We start from the raw sequence: 20943 nt of genomic DNA, 5'->3' as shown, positions 1-20943 counted from the left end.
ATTAATATGTATTTATTGTGACAAATTGTATTAGGTATTATTATTTATCATGAATAATTACACAATACTTATTAATAATTTAAATCACTAAAATTGCCTTCTAATGGTGTTATGGTTTTATTGCGTTTGAAGATAAAATAGTACATATGTTATTCGGAGCAAAAATGGTTTTATGTGCTTTGGCTGGTTTGTCTGCCTCACTGCTTTCGGCAGCCAATCAACCAGCCGCAGCACATAAAACTTCATTTTTGCTCCTCATAACATAATATACTATTATTGAATGATTGACTCGATGAAAAATCTTCACTTGTCATACATAATAAATAATAATTAACGTCAACAAATATTAAAGAATAGGGTAACCTATAATCGTGTCAAAAATAAATTACTCCCTAGGATTTAGGGATATTCCTTACTATAGGTTGCCATACATTTGGTTAGGTTGGAGGCTATGTGTTTTCTGGTGACAATTTGTGATTTCAAAATGACATTTAACGGGAGCCCCTCTTTTGAAACGAAGTTAAAAAGCACAAAAAGGTGTAATATTGGTTGATACTTATTTATATAATCAAGCGATTAAATCCTTGTTAACCCTTGCAATACCTCTTTATTAAATTTTGCAGTGTCTAGTTTCCGTTGTTTTTGTATTATAAATGCATAGATGACAAAAAAATGTTTTGTTAAAAAATAAATGCTAGTAGGCAACCAACCATGCAGCATGCACCGTACTATGCCGGCCAAAAAATTTTGGCCGTCATTGTCTGTCAATTCAAAAAAAAAATTGTAATCCGTAGTTTATTGTCATCATGATTACCGTCTTAATTATGAACCTTATTTTTTGGGTGGTAAATTTCAAAACTCAAAATTATTTTGTCATTTCTACTACACAGAACGTTTACCTCAGGTTATCTATGTACGATTGCTCGAATTTTGTTCATTCATGTCGTATTTTTGTAATATCTGAGCTTCAAACATTTTAAATTGATTGTCAAACTGACAAGAATCGAAAGTGGGGTTACGATTCCTAAAGGTTTATTTACACTTTACTTGAATGCCAAAAAATTTTGGCCGCCATAGTACAAGGGCCGGTTAACGCCAGTTAAATTTAACTGTAGGTTAAAAGGCTTCGTTAGTTTAGTTACCTATTGTTATAACAATGTTTTCGTATACCGTCTGTCCATTCTCAAACTCGAACATAGGCAATTAACATTGTATTGAACGTTTTTGCTGATTCCTGCTCGCCAATTGAACTTACAGGTAAGGTAATGGTATCAACAGAAAGACAAAATTATTGCGCTTAAAATGATACTAATAATAAGATGAAAGGTGCTATTTTTATTTTAAAATACTAATTTAAAACTTGGCGATTTTTAAATATGACATGCCATGATTTTCAAATTGGACAGCATTTGTCAAAAAATTTAGTAATTTGTTGGGTTAAGTCAGCGAATTTTGGTAAATTACTGTCAAAATTATTTACGGAAAAATGAATAGTTGCTCCATACAGATTAAGACCAATTTCTCTATTTCTTTTGAAGTAAGTTTATGTAAATCGCGGATACTGAATATCCTCAGGAAGTACAAATATCATCCCTAAAAGACACAGTGTCATCAACAGATTTTTGCTGTTGATGAAGAAAGTAAGAGTGAAACCTGTTATGAAATACAGGAGCGTGCTAATGATCGTTGCTTTCTGTCGACAATCTGCTTCACAGACGAGTCTACTTTTACACTAAATAACGAACCAAATGTTCAAAACACGCGATATTGGACTCAAGAAAACCCTCGAGTAAATATTCCTACTAGAACTCGGTATCCTCAAAAAATTCATATCTGGGCTGGGATTTTTAATAACATTTGAAATAAAGGGAAATTTAAATTCAGCAAATTATTTAGATTTATTATTAACTAAGGTAGGAACTGCATTGTAACTTTTTCAAAGAATTTATAATAAAAACTGCTTAAATTGTTAATTACTTTAATATCATAATTTAATTCTTTAATACATATTATTGATGTATCGAAATAATGGCATAATATCTATCAACTGAATGCACAGTGTTAATTGCCTATGTTCGACTTTGAGAGTGGACACCCGGTATATTAATCTGTAGTTAAATTTAACTCACGTTGGTATTACCTGCCCTTACAAAACAAAACAATGCCTTGAACTACGAATGCGGACGGCCGGATAGTTTATCGTTGTATCTAGGAGGCCGTGCTCATAACAAGGGTGAGACTAGTATCGCCGATAGGTGGCGACTGGCGCTACCGGCGTTGTCACAACATATTTATCTGTGAGCTCATTATTTTCGTAATGATAAAGCCATTCCGACTAATTAGGTGACAACTCTGACAGTATTTTTGATTAACGTCCATGCTCATGTGATTTTTTTGTCAATTTTAATTTCTAACAAATCAGCGCAAATTTGAACAGGACCGGTTTCAAAATTTTCAAACAAATTTACTTATTGCATCATCATTGCCGTACACATTTTACTAAGGTGATTTTGGCTAAAACTTTTTAGAACAACTCATACATGTTAAAAGAAACGCCTCAACTTCGAAAACACCCTGTATTTGTCAGTGTCTATATAATATGTCATACCAAAGTTAACCTATTTGTAATAAAGCCGTAATTAAACAATGCAAATTTGTAAATTTTGACTTATGTGATTGTCATTTTTGTCCCAGTTTTATTTGTCCATGGACTGTACACCAATACGGTTTTCTTGTTTTAAAGCATATTTCCTAGAGATTACTTCGCATTGGCGTACGTTTTATAAAATGTGATATACAAGGTGTATTTATAAAATGTGCCGAAATTTTACCTACGAGGTTATGGCACAACGTAGAAGACTAAAAGCAGTTAAAAAAAAATTACCTCAAAAATTAAATGTCAATTTATTTTTTTTAAGTTGCTCCAAAAGCAGCGGTAGATTTCCAAAACACACTAATAGTTATTTGTATAGCAGGCTGCGAAATCCTACTTTGACGAACCGAGAGAAAAATTGTCGTCAAGGCCGCTTTGCGGCCGAGACAAGACAATCTCGAGGTCGTCAAAGGATTTCGTAGCCAAGGTGTACACAACATTTTGTGTGCAACCCGAAAATTTGTAATTATAAAATGAACAAGTAAAATTTCCTTCACTGTCAATAAAAACAAAGTCGGCCTACATGTCGCCATGTCGCTATGGAAACGACATAAATAAAACAATTCATTTTGAGAAAAATTGGAAAAATGTCACAAGAAAATTACAACGTTTTTGTTCCGTCTACTTCCCCGGAGTTAAAAAATATTGCAGATTGTGCAGTGTCCAATTTAATACCAGAAAAGTCCAAACGGCAGTACGATAAGTGTGAAAACGGTGTCGGAGAATGTTGTTTTGGCTTATTTAATGGAAAAATCAAAAACTGTGAAAAGTTCAACTTTATGGAGCACATATTTAATGTTGAAGCTCACGCTGAACATACGGGATGGCATTGGTGTTACGAAGTTTCTGAAATTGGTACCTTTTTTGAAAAAAAGTCAGGTGGTTATCAGGCGAAAAAGTCTAAGGTATTGACACGAGACCAGATCAATTTGCTGAATAATCTGCCCTTTTTAGGTAATTTTAATCATGGGAATATCAGGAGCCATGCGAAGAGACGAACTAACCAAAATGTCTATCGATGACATCAAGGATGAAGATTCTATATTAATAGTGGCCGTTCCTGACACAAAAACTGGCATAAAACGAACTTTTACCGTCACCAATCCAGAATTTGTAAGATTATACCGCAAATATGCAGCTCTTGTTCCGTGTACTCATCCAGAGTTAAAAAAATATTATAAATTGTGCAGTGTCGCATTTGAAACCTGAAAAATCCAAACAGCAATGTAAAAAATGTTACAGTGACTTTGAGACTGATGTAACAAGAAGAATGTGAAAACCGTGTCGGATAATGTTGCATTGGCTTACCTATTTACTGGAATTTATTTATTGTGGCAGGTAAATGTTAAATTCTGTTATGATAAGTTGTATCTTTCTGTATCATCTGCTCCCTTTTAGGTTATTTTAATCGTGGAAATATCAGATGCCGTGCGAAGAGACAAATAAACCAAAATGTCTGTTGATGCCATTCAGGATTCAGGATATGTTACTAGTTACTAGATATTTCCCTTTTTGACCGGTGAAAAATTAACCTAATTAATACGTGTCTGTTCTAGATCGATAATGGGGATTTTTTTACCGACTCGTCATTCATGAGGCGACCACTCCATTTGAAATTGGCGGGAACTTCAAATTGGATGAAAATTCTGTACTAATAGCGGCCGTTCCTGACACAAAAACTGGCATAAATCAAACTTTAACTGTACCCAATCCAGATTTTGTAAGATCACACCGCAAATATAGAGATAGATATGTTGTAATTGTGATAATAAATAAATATTGAAATGACTTTTACTTTTACGGCCGTCGTCAAGGCAACGGCTGCGAAATTCAATTTCTTCTATTCATGTTAATTCAACTTTAGAACCAAACGGACTGTCTCGGGATGACGGAAAACGCCCTGATGGGATGACTTTAGTACCGTGGATTAAAGGTCAACCTTTGGTTTGGGACGTTACTGTTGTAGATGCACTTGCAGACAGTTACGTATTGAAAACATCTGAAGTCTCAGGTTTTGCCGCTGAAATGGCTTGCAAACGCAAACATAGCAAATATAGTTCAATTATTTCGTCAAACTACATATTTAAAGGTTTAGCCTTTGAAACCTTAGGCTCTTGGTGGAAGGAAACCATCGATTTCATTAATGTCATCGGAGACCGACTTATCGCGGAATCAGGCGATTCAAAATCAAAGAAATTCTTTTTAAGAGGATTTCCCTTGTCATTCAACATGGAAACGCTGCAAGCATTCGGGGCACTTTTCCAGATTCCGCATTATTATCGGAAATTTTTGCATTGTAAATAAAAAATGTTATGTAATTATATTCCACCAGAAATACTTATATTTTTGCAACAATTTTTTTTTAAATATTTTTCCGTGTTCTACATGAAGCCAGTAGCTCGCGATTACAGTTTGGCAGGACATTTTCCTAACACCTTGTACATGTATTATGTAGGTATTCCAGGAACTATTTTTGGGGAGGCTTAATCTTTTGGTAGGGACTTTCGGAGATCCAGTAAGGTAATCTTCCTTGTTAGTATATTTTCTTTTACTAGAAATACAAACATAAAAATACTGTTGGAATGGTGCGTTTTATGCCCCTATTCGTTTAAAATCTTATACTCGTTTCGTACAGAAACTCTAGTGGAATTCGGCTTTTGTTATAAATTTATGTTTATCACTTGCAAAATAGAATTTTTTGCTGCAGCAATAATCCTACTGATAAATGCTAATGAGGTTCGTCAGTTTGGGGTTCGCAACGTTAGCTTTAGGCAGGGATGTTCCAGGTAGTGAGTTGTATTTATTACAAAGGTTATTACTTGATGATAAAATCTTATTCTTCGGTTGTTGTTAAATTTACAACCAAAGTCGAATTCCACCAGAGTTTCTGTAGGACTATACTGTCGCGAGCAAAAAAAACTGATCGTCAAAATTATGCTTTCATGCAAAGAAAAATGCTCCTTTGCAAAACTATCGTAAATAAAACTACATATCATCATGTTGTATGACATTAACTGACATTGGGTCATATGCATAAACCATTAGCAAATGCTTTTACTTGTATTAGTGAGAGATAGAAATACATGGACTCTATTAGATAGAAAAAGACAAATATATAGTATAAGCAAATGCTTAGTCTTATGCATACTACCCATTGATTAATTAATTTTTTTCACACTTTGTTGACACGGGCGTAATCAGGCAGGATTTTTAATTTTTCTAACCAAATTTTGAAATGACATTGACGCCCAGTAAAATGCACCCACTTTCGGTTTGAAGACGGAAATAGCCACATTCCATGTTCCACTGATACCGTTTTCAATAAAACGGAGGTTAAATGTCATATAACAGGCCTGGTTCGTTTTCGGTGGTCCAGCCTGTATATGGGAATTTGAGGAATTCGAGGCTTACTATTCGCATAATATTGGTCCATTTCTGTTTTTGTATATTTTTTAAAAATCCAGTCTAGAACCAATTGCGAAATACTGATTAGTTTCAATGGCATGATGTGGCTCAGTAACTATTGAAATAAAAAGATGAATTTTACTAAATTATTTATTATATTTAATATTGTTCAAAACACAAAGTCAATACAGATATGTACATAATTATTGAAGGGTATTACTAATTGTTGTTTGTAGAATTAGCCGTGTTTTTTTGTGTTTCAAGGCCTGGTGCTGACATTAGCATTCTTATTAACGATTCTCGACGTACTTATATCTTCGTGCCAGATATACAAATACGCCCAAAAATGGCAACATTAATCCGCAAGAGAAAAAATTTCTAACTAACTATAAAAAAAATAAACAAAGGAAAAATAATTTTGAAAAGTTTCACCTGGTTTCCAATGAAAGGAATGGCGTTTATAAGTCCAGCGACGCCGGCACCAATTGACGTGACTAAGAACCATATAGCCATGGTTGTAGTCTTCATGGAGGTCGGGGTTTGGGTATATATAAATTCGTAACTAGTAGGACACAATAAGATTTCGGCAATTGCAAAAAAGATGAATTGGGGAAGTTGCCAAAATATGTGTACACGATTAGATGGCGTGACTTCGTGAACTTTAATTTTCTGTAAAAAGCAAAAGTATATATCTTCGGAAGATCAAATGATTCGCTCATTTTTCGATTCTTCTAAAGTTACTGCGAAAACTTAGTCATTTATTTTCAACAATTTTTTTTGCAGTTTCTCATCGATAAAGCAAAAGAAAGAACGAATACATTTTGTATGTAGATCGGTTATATACATATTATAAAGTGTCAATATTACCCATATTTGTGTTTCCACGAATATAACAAGGACCACATAAACTCCGCCATTTTTAAAATGTGTTACTTCATCAGATGACTTTAGTGTATAAAAACCATCCTTAACGTTATACTGAGAAATGTCGTAAGTGCTAATGTTCATAAGTAAATCGTTTTTTTCTAGATAAATGACACTCAATATCTTATCCTTGTCGAGACGGTTTCCTACCAAAGTCCTAAAAGTTACTTCTGTACAATTTTTCTTAGAACATCAAGTGATATAAAAAACCTAATTCTTGCATATCCGTGCAAATGTTTTCTTGTATCATCCTCAAAGCGCATCAAACCATTGGTGGTTGTGAAATATCCGTAAGACTTTTTTTCAGCTAAAAACAGCTTTTCTCCAGGAATAATCGTAAACATCTCTTTGCATCCTGTGATATTATATTCTACAAAGTATCTTCCCTTTACATTCTCGGCTTTGATGAATTTATATTCCAACGTTCCGAGTTCTAGATTTTCAATGTATGGTGGCGCATTAATTTGAAGAGTACATTCGAGAGGATTGTAAATTCTTAAATGGCATTCTCCTGCTTGTGGTAGAACAGGCATGTCTGATGCTATAATTAAAGATACAATAGATGCCATGAAAAATGCTAAAGCATCAAAAACTAATCCCCAACCCATGCGTTGAAGTGGTGTAGTGATTAAGTTATATTTGTCACAAAGCGGATAAATAACCAATAAAAATATTGGAATAAAAATTAATAGTAGCACTGAATCTGCTGATTGCGTGTATGCAGATGAAAGAGTTAGATCTGCCCTGATATGACGATTCATGAGGCTTGCTTGGTACGGCCAGTCGATCGATTTCAAATCATAAAGTGTCCAGTAAATTATAAGTGGGAGGAAAAAAATCATTACTCCTAGGGTAATTTTTACATCTTTGACGAACACACCGCCAAATTTTTCTTTAGAATGATCCAGCCAATGATTAACTTTAGTGCGAGATGTTATTTTTTCTTTGATACCTTTCTGGAGGAGTCCCACATTATTACAGTTGCTATTTCATACAAAAAAAAATCTTACCGCTATACACATTACCAGTTGGATATGTACATGACGTAGTGGTTTTACCATCACGTAAATTTTTTTCCCCAGAATAAAGGCAACTGGAATGGAGGATTGCTTTAAAATAAGTTTACAGTTTTCAAGTATAGGTGCTCACTTGTAGCAAGAGTTACGGAAATTGCGCAAAATCCAAAAGATACGGAGTAACATACTTCTGTTCCGTAACAATCACTTTGTACCAATGGGGGTAGTGTAACAAAGGAAAGACCGCCCCCTAGATTCATGGCAAGATAAAAATAAAGAAAATAGGTGGATAGGTGTTTCTTTTGTTGTGGTAAAGTAAACTGGTCACCACCAATTGTTGTTATACTAGGTTTGATGCTTCCCATAGCAGCTGCTATGAGGACCAAGCTCAACAATGAGAAACCCAATGCTGGTGAACTTCGGAGTGGTTCAGTTGCAGATATCGAAATAATTATAGTTCCAATGACGTAGACAGCACAGAATATAAAGATAGTTTTGAATTTTCCGATCCAACTGTCGGCAACAATTGCTCCAAGTACTAGAAAACCATTGGTCATACCTCTGAATGCATGCATGAATGTTTTTGCCCAATCGATGCTATGTTTTATCGACTTCAAGAAGAGTGCTTCACTAAGATATGGGACAAGAGTCACTAAAATAATACGATTACAGAGAGACTAACATTCAAATTTCAGCAAAATAACTTGCTTTGAATTCCATAGAACGTAAATCTTTCCAATAATTCATGTGTGAGAATTAAAAGTACTTGCTTTGGATACTGGTGTTCCTGCAATGCATTGAAATCGTTTAATAAAAATATGCCGATCAACACAAAAATACTTTTACGAATAATGTTCATTATTTCAAAAATTGTTACTTCTCTATTTACCTGTGCAGGGTCACTCATTATGCTTTATTACTTAAGAGAGAGGATTTTAGTGAACAATTTATAAGAAATATTTGGACGTTGAAATTGTCACTTTGACGCTATTGTTTATAATTCTACTTACCTACTCGACAATATAAGTAATTGTGTAAGAATTGTTTCCAATCACTTAAGAAATTATAATTATAAAAAAAAGGCTATATTCTATCTCGTGATTCGGAAGTCACGTTAAGCCATTGGTCCCGGTCTATTGAGTTGGTCATCATGCCCCTCATAGATTGATTTGTAAGCCAGTCCTAGACTGTGAAACAAATTAATTATACTTAAAAAATTATACTTTACACAAATGCTTTAACTTTTTGCTGTTCACAATCATAATTAATAACAATTACAGACCAATGAAAAACTAGAGAAAATTTGCAAAACAACTGCCAGTAGTTTTGACATTTTCCTACATAGTTTTACTCTGGTGCACTTAGATATTCCAAGTAAATACACGGTGTCCCAGAACTGGCGTCCCAGAGAAAAAAGGAGAAATCCTCATCAAAAGTTAAATAAAAATTCCTAAAGAAAAAAATTTGTAGCTTGAACGGTATTTAAAATAAGAACATTTTTATTCTACAAGTCAGAGCGTTGTAAGCCATCCAGGTGTAGTTCTCAACATTGTTGCTAGGTGATTGGTTTTATTACGTTTTCGATAAACTGGTCGGCTATGAAACTTTTGAGAAACGTCAGTGTCAAGATTTCGTTCGAATTCCTTCAAATCGATTTAGTACCACCTGTGCTTTTTAAATTATGTATTCTGCTGCGGACTATGTGGAAATGTTGTTAATTTACGGAGAATGTGGACGAAATGCTAGGGCAGCGGCAAGGATGTATGCCCAACGCTTTCCTAACAGGAATCATCCCAATCACAAAGTGATTCTGAGTGCTATCGCACGAACCATCGAGGCAGGCCACATTTTACCAAATAGGAAGGAAACTGGTGGGGCTCCCCGGACTGTACGCACTGTTGAAAACGAAGAGGCTATTTTAGATGCCTTTGAAGAAGGTACCGAAAGCATTAGAGAAGTTGCACAGGAATTAAATATTTGGAAAACTTCTGTACATCGAGTGATGAAGACTGAAAGACGACATCCGTATCATTATACTCGTGTGCAACATTTGCAGCCAGAAGATTACCCTGCCAGATGGGACTTCTGTACATGGCTTTTAAATCTAGAAGAAAACACCCCAAATTTTGTTTCTCGGATTTTGTTTTCTGATGAATTGACTTTCGGGAGACAAGGATGCTTCAATGCGCATAATTGGCACATCTGGGCGGAAGAAAATCCACATGCTCTATTTCCAAGAACATTTTAAGAAAGATTTTTCATAAATTTGTGGGCAGGTCTATTAGGGAATCGTGTAGTATGTCTGCAATAGAAATTAGTTTACATGTCATCGAACTTCCCTCTTTAGGTAGGACCTTTTGAATTTTCTGCACGGTTAACAGGAGACATTTATGCAGATTTTTTGGACGCAGAACTTCCAAATTTGCTTGAAGACATTCCACTTGTTTTCCGTATTAACGATTGGTTTCAACACGATAGCGCACCACCACATTTCAGTCGACGAGCTAGAGAAATTTTGGATCAACAGTATCCTGATCGATGGATAGGTCGTGGCGGTCCACGAAACTGGCCTGCACGGTCCCCCGATTTAAATCCGCTGGATTTCTTTCTTTGGGGCTACGTTAAAAATGTTGTGTACAGGCACCCTATTGATACAGAAGAAAAACTCAGGGGTCGCATTCAGGAAGCTTTTGCTACAATTACTCCTGAAATGGTTACAAATTCTAAACGGAGTCTGTTGCGGCGGGCACGGTTATGCTTGCAAATGAATGGGGGCCACTTTGAGCACTCGCTCTGATTGTATTTATTTTTCGTTTCGTGATTCCTTTTGGATATGTTGTTTTTGTGGTTATTATTATGTTATTATACCATTACTCCTGTTTTTTTAACATAAGTGCACGCGTTATAATAAACAAGGTTCTTTTCAGAACCGCCATTTGTTGTTTTATTTAACAAACTAAAACTTGATTAAGATGATGGCGAGTGTGACATCTTGAATAACATCTGCCTTAACCTAACATACTGATGTTGACACTTTAGCGGACATGACATTATTTAATTGTGACAATTTATAAACCTAGCAACCGATTTTATTCACATTAACACCTCAGAGTTCCGTTTCTGGAATTGGTGGATCTTAGATGTCTCATAATTCTCTTATGCAAGCCAGTAATTGTTCTTCGTTTGCATTTTTAGAATCGAGATTGTCGTCGGCATTTGTATGTTTTCTCTGGGGTGCGAGTTCTGGGACACCTATATTAAATAGTCTTAAATATGTACTTTTTGATTTATTTTTTCAATAAACAAAATACTACCGGCACATAAACCTCATTGCCAGAGACCGGCGAAAATAGCTATTTACGTTACAAGACCGGTACAAGACTAGTAACGTTTTTATGGACGAGCTAGTGAATTACAGGTCGAGCCCGATAGGGCGAGACTTATAAACTAGTGAGGCCATAATCAAGGCGCCATAATGCGTCTACCGGTCGTGTGACGTAGTACAAGATTTTTTAGTATACTGAGACAATTATTTAAAAGAAAATTAATTTAAATAAAAAAAATTGGCTCTGAAAAAGATTACTATGCCTTGTTACTATGATAACAAACGATTCATCAAAATTCAGTCTGTTGAAGTTTTTCATGTGATTTCTTTCATTTGCGCTAACTTCCTTTAATAAAATGAATTCTCACAACCGAACCGAAGCAGAAGTCAAGTTTTCTTCCCAGACCACCTTTTGGAGTAGATAGTACGCGATCAAACTTATTGCTCCAAAAATCATCGGGAAGATATTTGACAGAGTACAGGTACAGGTACAGGTTGTTCTACAATTGGAGAATACAAAATAAAGTTGTTTGGATTGATCAAAGGGTAATGCTTGCCTTTAGAAAACCATTTCAATGATATAAGTAATTATTGTACACTTAATTTTTCTATAAATAAAATCCAATAAATCTGACAAATTATTTGACATTTGCTACCGGCCGCCGTAGAAAGTAAAACGGACTAGACCATAAACATGTGTAAATCTGACAAATTATTTGACATTTGCTACCGGCCCCCGTAGAAAGTAAAACGGACTAGACCATAAACATGTGTAATCTGACAAATTATTTGACATTTGCTACCGGCCGCCGTAGAAAAAAACGGACTAGACCAGGGGTCTCCAAACTACGGCCCGCGGGCCAACACCGGCCCGCGAGCACCACCAATCCGGCCCGCGGTAGCGGGCCGGTCATACCCTGTATCCGGCCCCCATTGTAAAATTTACTGCCAAAAGCGAAAAAAAAACCAGCAAATTTATGCAACTGATCAATCTTTGAGTGATGATGCTTTTTGGTATTTTTTTTTGTTCGACACTGTCAGAATTTGAGAATTTTCTCCTGTGTGAACGGATTTTGATAAATTTGACAACTTGTCAAAACAAAACGTCAAGCTAATTTGATAGATTTTCAGCGATTTGGAGCCTTTGGAGGGGCTCGTCGAACAAAAAAACGTTGTATTCAACTCGTTCTTGTGTAATTTGGGCTTTTTTTGGCACTCGTGGACCTTTAAAACTCTCGTTTCACTCGACTTTTAAACTGGCCCATTCATGCCAAAAAAAGCCCAAATTACACACGAACTCGTCAAATAAACTACTATTCTTTAAATATTTTCTTTTGAAGTTCTGGGGCAAGGGTTTCTATATCGGCGTTAAAAGGATTTTGAAAAATCTTGATATCGTTTGCAATTGCATCAAAATCTGAAAGACGAGACTCAAAATTTATTTTTTATAAAAGATAAAACAAAACGTCGGCTCCCACAAGCTGCCCAAAATGGCCATGCATTTTTCCAGGGTAAGATTGCGACAAGTTTTCCGGGAATTCTATTCATCTGACACAAAACGTAAATATATGGCATTGAATAGAATCCCCTTCACTATCGTCGTATACGTATAGTTATACAAAATTTTCAAAATGGTGGCAATTTAAATTAAAAAATGCGAATTTGGCCATTTTTTTTCTGAGTAAAGTATGGATTAAAAATGCAAAAATTAATTTACCAAAATAAGCCTCCGTTTCGGCATATGTAGACCAAATATGAGCAAATACAGTGCTCAGAATGTGTGTTGCAGTTTTTAAAAAAGCGATTTCGTTCAAAATTTTAAATACAATGACTTACTTGAAAGTGGTTATAGCCAACTTCGGACCCTTCAAAAGTACTGAAAATGAATTAATCGTAGAAAATCCTTCTACAGGGTGAATTTTACATACCCCTCCTAGATTAGAAATACCGTGTGAGCAACAATTACTGATTGAGTTGGTAATAAATTCTGGTGACTTTTATGTCATGTTCCAAGCGGAAAACCTTTTTATTAATAAAAGATTACAAAAACAAAGACGTTTAAATTTGAAATGTATAGCTCTGTCAATAATGTTAATAAAACAAACCGAAATAGGTACAATTCACAGTTTTGAAAATTTTATGTAAAATTTTTTAGTGCCAACTGAAACAGTTATTGTTGCTCATCTGTATTTAAAAAAAACGATTTCTTAAACCGACAAAGGTAGAAGAGTCCCTTAAAATGCGTTAAACATTTTTTGTTCAATTACAACTACAATTTTTTGTCGAAAGGAGTGTATACATCAGGCAGCAACTGGTTTTCTCCTTGTAATTTTATATCATTTATATATTTAGTCAAATTTACGCGTAATTCAAAACTACACTATGTTGGCATAATGAGCTAGCTAGCCCTTGGCCCTTGGAACTTAGTGGAGGAGTCAGTGTGGCCCTTGGGTTAAATAGTTTGGAGACCCCTGGACTAGACCATCAACATGTGTCTACCGGACTCGTCGTCAAGGCAGTAGACACCTACTACTTCTGTGCCTACTACCAGCACAAGACCCTCAGTGTCGGCGCGCTCTATTAGTGGAGTATATAGTGAAATTTTTTTAATAAACAATTGTCAGTGTCAAAATGAAGTAAAAAACCATACTGTACCACCCTAAAATTTGGACATATGGACTAGCTGTATAACAATTTGACACCAAATCATGGTTAAGGTTATGTTCACTTCACTTCCCGTACCTTTCTTCCGTGAATTAATTTTCAAAACAAATTTAATGAAAAATCAGCAGAAACCTTTTCGAATTTGAAATAAACTCTTGCTCGTTAGGGCGCAGGCTCAGTTACATAAAAAAATGTTGACACTCAATGTGACCAATCGAATTATCATGAAAATCACAGTTTGGCTCATACCAACAAGACAACGTTTTGACAATTGTTTATTAAAAAAATTCAACTATAGTCTATTTTTTAATCAAAGAACCACAACACCGCAATTTACACCCAAAATAGAGCTGACAACATTGTACACTTTTGACATAGGGTGAAAAATCTCATCATAAAAGACTGAGGTTATTAGAGATATTAGTAGCGCAGCATGTTAATAACGTTAATAACGACTAATAACAACTCATTTGAGAGTTTAATAAATTTCTTACTTTGCGAGGCATTTTTAATAACACATTCAAATATTAGCTGCGAGTTTGCGTACTTTCAAGGACATTAAAAATGACAGATGTTGGCTGGTATAGCCAATAGACATCATTAAATTCCCTAAATTTAGTAAAATTTTATATTTACAAACCTAAATCAACAGGTTGTGGTTCTTTGATTAAAAAATAGACTGTAGGTAAAATCGAACTGCAATTACGACTCTTATTTATTGGTGATTCAAAGCTACAACTAAGTGAGACCTATCCAATCTTGTAGAAGACAAGTTTCTTGTTTATATGAGAATGAGGATGACGAAGAAAGCATTTAAAATAGGTAACTTTTAGCAAAAATACAATGTTCCGGGTTATTACTGCTCGTCGAATAAAAAAATATTTTCTCAAAAAGTACACGGGCTATCGACTTAATTCTTTTTTTTTTAACTTTTCCCATATCTTAGTTACATTTGACTCGCTGCATGTGTATCGAAATTTTCAATATTTTACATAGGTCCCAGCAGAGTGAAGTTTGCGATGCGCATTTTTGATTAATCGAAATTTGCGGAATTTCCAATTCACTGTTGGAAGCGCTGTATTTTTTAGTATAAATATACGGAAAATCAAAATTATAGCTTCAATAGTTGAATTAACACAGCGTTAAATGTTAAGAGAAACGGAGTTTTTCGAACTACACCTCTACTACGTAGTTATAAAGGCCGTTTTCAAAGTTCGGTCCTATTAAAAAAAAGTTGTAGATGACCATTTCAGACAAAAAAGTCAACTATTGTTATTACTATTATTAACGGTAATGCAATGTAAACAAAGATATACTCGTACATCATTACCTTGAAATGTTATCGTAGTGGATTTAATAGTAGTTTATTTAACGAGTCCGTGCCAAAAAAGGCCCAATTTACACAAGAACGAGTTGAATACAACGTTTTTTTGTTCGACGAGCCCGTTAAAGGCTCCAAATCGCTTAAAATCTTTAAAATTAGCTTGACGTTTCGTTTATATAATTATAAAAAACACATATGCGGTTTACAATTGATCATTGATAAATGTAGGATTTGCGGAACTGAACGGGAAACCATTGAACACATCATTTCTTCTTGCACCGTTTTGGTTCAAAGCGAATATAAGATATATTCGCTAAAATTATACACATGAATTTAGCTGTTAAATTCAATTTATTAAAGGATACACAACCACATTATAGTTATAAACCAGAAAGTTGTTTAGAAAATGAATATAGAATATAGCCTAAGGGAGTCCGTTTCGGCTCAGGGACGCGAGGGTCGCGGGTTCAATTCCGACCCAGGGCGAAATTAAAAAAAAAGGCTATATTCTGTCTCAAGATTCGGAAGTCACGTTAAGCCATTGGTCCCGGTCTACTGAGTTGGTCATCATGCCCCTCATAGATTTGTAAACCAGTCCTAGACTGTGTAACAATTTTTTTTTTTATCGAACAGTTTTAACTGACATTCATATTAATCATAACAGACCAGACGTTATTATTTTAAATAAACAAAAAATGCAAGCAAATCTTTTAGATATAGCTGTTCCAAATTCACACAACATAACAGACATATAACACAAACATTAATAATAATAATTAATGTATTTAGAGTTTTCCGTCGGTATGAGAAATTTTTAGTTAACGCAAAAAAAGTAAATACGACAAAACCCAGGCGGATAGGTCTTGCAAAAACTTACTGACACAATTTAGTCACGTCCTTCACCTGTATGCGGCCGTGTTTACAATTTTATTGGAAAGTGAATTTCCCGTAATTATCGTCAAAAATGGTGCAGTACACTAATCCGGAGTTAACAGACATGGTGCTGATCTACAGGGAAGCTTTATCGAAGGCTGGTGCAGTCAGGCGTTTGTAGAGATTTTCAGGTCGCCAAGTTCCCTGTGAACGTACCTTTGTGAATGCTGTCCAGTATTTAAGGGATTATGGTACTTTTAGTCCTGTCAACCGAAATCGAGGCCGTTCAAGATGTAGGCGTGTCTTGGACTTGGAGCCTGAAATTCTGCAAGCTGTTGAGGAAGAACCGAATGTTAGTTGCCGACGACTTGCATTACGAATGGGTGTTTCCTGTTTCACAATTTGAAGAACGCTGCACGAACAAGGATTACATCCTTCATCTTCAACGTGTCCAACACTTAAAACCAGAAGATCCACCACGTCGAATTGCATTTTGTCAATGGCTTCTTCAAAAAATCGACGAAGAACCCAATTTTTTAAGCATCGTCTTAACCACAGATGAAGCAGGATTTACTCGAGATGGAGTTTTCAATTCCCATAATACCCACATCTGGTCAGAAGAAAATCCACACCAAATCCGAGAACGTGGTTTCCAACAAAGATTTTCGATTAACGTGGAGACAGGTATAATTGGGAATCGTTTGATCGGGCCACATGTCTTACCTCCACATTTAAATGGTGAAGGATATTTAAATTTTTTACAAAATGAGCTGAGTGACCTTTTGGATGACGTGCCGTTGCAAGTTCGGAGGGATATGTGGTACTTACATGACGGAGCGCCCGCTCATAGTGCACGAGGTGTTAAAAATTGGTTGGACGCTAATTTAGAAAATCGGTGGATAGGTCGTAATGGACCAGTTTTATGGCCAGCTCGTTCATCGGACTTAAATCCTTGTGACTTTTTTCTATGGGGCCATTTAAAACAGATTGTGTATGAGACTCCAGTTAACACCGTCGAAGAATTAACTGTGTGAATAATGCTGCCGAGTCAGTTCGACGAAATTCCGACATGTTGGTGAGAACTCAAGCTTCTATGGCTCGAAGGGCACAAGCGTGCATCGATAACGGAGGGGTCATTTCGAACATTTAATTTAAAGGTTAGTGCCCTTGATCAAGTGTGGTGCGTAACTTGAATGTCACTCTCACTTACTACGAATAAAGAATTGGTTTTTGCTTGACTATCTAAGTTTTATCTTCTTTCGCTTTTAATGTACGCAGGGAGACATTGGCGGGTACTAAAATTTAAAATTTTTTTAATTAAAATTTTGTTTTGATGAGTTCTATCACCGTTTAAATTTTCTTAATGCATTTCAATAACATACTGTATGTATGAGGTATATACAGAACATATCAATCAAAGACATAAGTTTAAGGAATTTTATTAATTACTTCACATACCAATGTATCGTGAACAAATAAATAAAATACAAAATCAAAATTAAAAAAAAAAATTTAAGTAAAATTTTGAAATTGATAAAAGAAGTAATATATCTCGTATTATATTATTTTAAATCATTTTCTTCGTTATCGTAATCGTCGACATATTTGTACTTCTTGGCTGAAAGCGCAAATAGGGCAGTAGCGCACAACATTGCTCCACCAAATAAAAAACATTCGTTTGACTAAAAAATTGAAATACAAAAATGAATATAAAAACAGCCTGTGAAATATGTGACCTGCTTCTTGAATGCATGTATCAGATGAAGAATAATAACTAAGACATTACCAAAAGACTTCATTAGTAACCAGACAGCAGTCATTGTGGTTTTCATAGAAGGTGGTGCTTGGGTGTAGGCAAATTCATAACAGGTGGGACCCAACATGACTTCCCCTATTGAAAAAAGCAAATAATGTGGAAATTGCCATAATATGTGCAGGTTATCTCGTTTTGCAATTTCATAACTTCTTATTTCCTAAAATGCCCTTACCGATAATTCCAATTTTTACATACAGTGATTTAAACTGAGCGATATGGCTTTACCTTTATTTTGCCATTTTCGAAAAATATTAACACAGTATAAATTCTTCCTCTCTGAAATTTTAATTCTATCGATTCATTCTTCCCTATCACGAAAGTGCCAGGCTCCAAAGTGAAAAGAGAAGAGTCATTGGTCTTTCTTCTAGTTTTTGTCAAATTCTGATATTTCAACTTGTAAGTCAGTGTATCTGGTCCTTCGTTGGGGTTTCCTACCAACATCCTAAAAAATGTTCGCTTATTGATATACCGTGCGATCCAAAAGTCTTTCTATCAAGTGGGTCATGACAGTGTAAACGAATGCCGTTGGGCTGCATTTGGCACATATTTAAATGAAAATTAAAAATATGTTTTATTAGTTTGTCCGTATCCTTTAATATTTTTAATTTCACATTTTTTTAAATTTTATAATGTAATTATAATAATGTCATGGCTCACTTGATAGAAAGACTTTTGGATCGCTCGGTATAGATAATAATCAAATGCGACTGACCTAATATTGGGATATCCAAGTGACTGCCTCTGTAATGCGTCTGTGTATTGAATCAACGTTCTGGTAGACAGGAAATAACCTAAAGTTTCCCCTTCAACAACAGTAAAATCAGGATCTGATGTGAATGGTATTAAGTTTTCACAGCCAGATAATTGGCAATGTACAATATTTATATCGTACACTTTAGGAACAATCATGAATTTGTATCCCATCGACTCGAGTTGCAGATTATTTACGTATGGTGGAGCACTAAGTTTGATGGTACAATTGAGCGGATTATAAATTCTTAAATGACATTCTCCTTTCGATGGTATAATTGGAACGTTTGATTCTATGATTAAAGACAGAATACCGGCCATCAAGAAAGATACTCCAATAAACATTCCTCCGCATCCCATCCGTTGAAGAGGTGTAGTGATTAAATTATATTTGGCACATACAGGATAAACGACCAAGCAAAATAAGGGAATCAGAATTAATATGAGAACAGGATTTGTGGCGGACATCTGGTTGGGTCGAATATTGTACCCATTGCCAATTTCACCATTCATAAAACTACCCTGCAAGATCCACGCCCTGGGCCTTAACACGTCAAGTGCCCAATAAAATATTAGAGGAAGGTAAACAGATACCATTCGGAAACTGGTTTGTATGTTACGAACAAGTTCTCTTCCATATTTTTCTTCGGAGTGGTCCAACCAGTTGTGAACATTTTCTGTAGCTTTTGTTTTCTGTATAATAGCGTACTGAAAGAATTTGTGTCAAGGGTGAATTGCAAACAGAAACGGTTGTCACCCCCACGCAGCTGAACCAATGGATCAGAATACTATTTTCAGGTTTCAAAATTGTGAAGTGACGTTTGCCGAAGAAATAGAGAACTGAAATGAAGACCTTGTAAAGTGTATTATGTATGTAATATGAAAAGAACCCTTACCGAAAATAGCCGCTACGAGTATTGTACCAAGTCCAAAACCGACAGAATAACAGTTGAGGTGTCCATAACACTGCATTCTTGAAATTTCTGGAAAAACAAGTGTTCCAGTAAAAGCTCCAAGATTTATGAAAAAATAAAGGGAGTAAAAGAATATGTGCAAAGTCTTCTTTTGTTGAGGTAAAATAAACTGGTCACCGCCGAAAGTTGGGAGACAAGGTTTCGTAATTCCATTTCCTGTAGCTATTAATATAAATCCGATTATGTACAAAGCCGATAAAGAAACAGAGCGTTGAATAGCAAACAATGATGTAGTTAATATTCCACAAAAGTAAACAACCGAGGCACAAATAATTGTTTTATATTTTCCAAGCCAACAGTCGGCAAAAATTGCTCCAACCATTGGAAATGTATAGCTTAAGCTCACAAAGGCATGATATATCATATTTGCTGTGTCTTCTGAATAGCCAATAAAGTACTTTGCATAATTAACTAAAACACCTGAAATCATATTATAATACACTATCAACTGTACATGTATGCGTTCCTTTTACTTTTAAATCCGTAATAAGTGAATCTGTCACACAACGCCGACACAAGTATTAGAGATACTTGTTTTGGGAATTTAGGTTCCTGCAAAAATCGTGAAAACTGTTTGCAGTTTCTTCATTATTCATGCTTTGTTACCTCAGAAGGATTCATTTTCTTTGAAGAAAACTGAAAAATAAATTATCGACGATTTAATCTGAAGTTAATCGTAATAATTGACATTAGAGGAAAACTGTCACACCAACCAACTTTAAATTGCGCTGTTTTATTTTTGGTTTGGAAATTCCATGTTCAAAGATAAAACGTGTTTTATAAATCTTAATTAAATGTTTTATACAGATTATAGAGTAGAAAAAATAGTAGATTATATCATTAAGAGTAGAAGTCAGTCTTTTTGTGCCAAGCCCAGAGATTGAAGACCGAGACGAAGTCAGTCTGTGGAGCTCCTAGAATTTGAAGTGCTTCAAGTCCGGTTACAAAAGAAAAGCCACTTCAACCATTTCTACACAGGTACACAAGAGCGCGATTTTCGACCTGTTGAAAATAAGATAGATATTTATTATTATTATGCAAAATAGAAGCTGAGACCGAAGTCTATTTAGCTCCCAGATCAAAACGGAAAAGTAAATAACTATTTCCGTAATTTCAATTTCAATTGATCGCATGTGCTTCGTCATCGAAAATGTGCATCAAGTTTGTTTTTAAAGATGTTGGGGATGGATGCGTTTATAATTTCGTCACTCAAGCCGTT

At 35.2% G+C, this 20943-nt stretch overlaps 2 protein-coding genes and 1 long non-coding RNA gene across 3 annotated transcripts; 1 reads left to right on the top strand and 2 right to left on the bottom strand.

Moving 5' to 3' along the window:
• The first annotated feature begins 1513 nt into the window (after positions 1-1513).
• LOC138141255 (uncharacterized) lies at positions 1514-4441 on the top strand. Its single transcript, XR_011163053.1, has 3 exons — positions 1514-3558; positions 3608-3991; positions 4052-4441. It is a non-coding gene; the product is annotated as an uncharacterized lncRNA (long non-coding RNA).
• Positions 4442-6200: 1759 nt separating this feature from the next.
• On the bottom strand, positions 6201-9349 carry LOC138141222 (peptide transporter family 1-like). Its single transcript, XM_069061922.1, has 8 exons — positions 8888-9349; positions 8707-8785; positions 8132-8650; positions 7993-8075; positions 7193-7938; positions 6926-7139; positions 6491-6727; positions 6201-6444 (listed from the first exon to the last, which is right to left on the bottom strand). Exons 1-8 carry the CDS (start codon positions 8903-8905, stop codon positions 6349-6351), a joined length of 1992 nt encoding a protein of 663 aa, XP_068918023.1. The 5' UTR covers positions 8906-9349; the 3' UTR covers positions 6201-6348.
• An 8258-nt stretch (positions 9350-17607) lies between these two features.
• LOC138141282 (peptide transporter family 1-like) lies at positions 17608-20456 on the bottom strand. Its single transcript, XM_069061982.1, has 8 exons — positions 20331-20456; positions 20198-20276; positions 19647-20144; positions 19508-19590; positions 18713-19458; positions 18226-18442; positions 17921-18157; positions 17608-17866 (listed from the first exon to the last, which is right to left on the bottom strand). The coding sequence occupies exons 1-8, from the start codon at positions 20343-20345 to the stop codon at positions 17747-17749; spliced, it is 1995 nt and encodes a 664-aa protein (XP_068918083.1). The 5' UTR covers positions 20346-20456; the 3' UTR covers positions 17608-17746.
• Between the last annotated feature and the right edge of the window lie 487 nt (positions 20457-20943).

This window comes from Tenebrio molitor, chromosome 1 (genome assembly GCF_963966145.1).
Source record: "Tenebrio molitor chromosome 1, icTenMoli1.1, whole genome shotgun sequence".
Lineage (NCBI taxonomy): Eukaryota > Metazoa > Arthropoda > Insecta > Coleoptera > Tenebrionidae > Tenebrio > Tenebrio molitor.
Note: the sequence above shows the minus strand (reverse complement) of the source record. Positions and strands in the feature narration are given on the sequence as shown.

Excerpts from the sequence above, each read along its gene's own strand:
- LOC138141282 (XM_069061982.1), bottom strand. Across the intron at positions 19,459-19,507 it reads ATTGGTTCAGCTGCGTGGGG|TACGCTATTATACAGAAAAC; the intron begins GTGACAACCGTT and ends AAATTCTTTCAG. Across the intron at positions 18,158-18,225 it reads TCGAAAATGGCAAAATAAAG|GAAATAAGAAGTTATGAAAT; the intron begins GTAAAGCCATAT and ends AGGGCATTTTAG.
- LOC138141222 (XM_069061922.1), bottom strand. Across the intron at positions 7,939-7,992 it reads AACTGGTAATGTGTATAGCG|AAAGGTATCAAAGAAAAAAT; the intron begins GTAAGATTTTTT and ends GGACTCCTCCAG. Across the intron at positions 6,445-6,490 it reads TTCCTTTCATTGGAAACCAG|TTAGTTAGAAATTTTTTCTC; the intron begins GTGAAACTTTTC and ends TTTTTTTTATAG.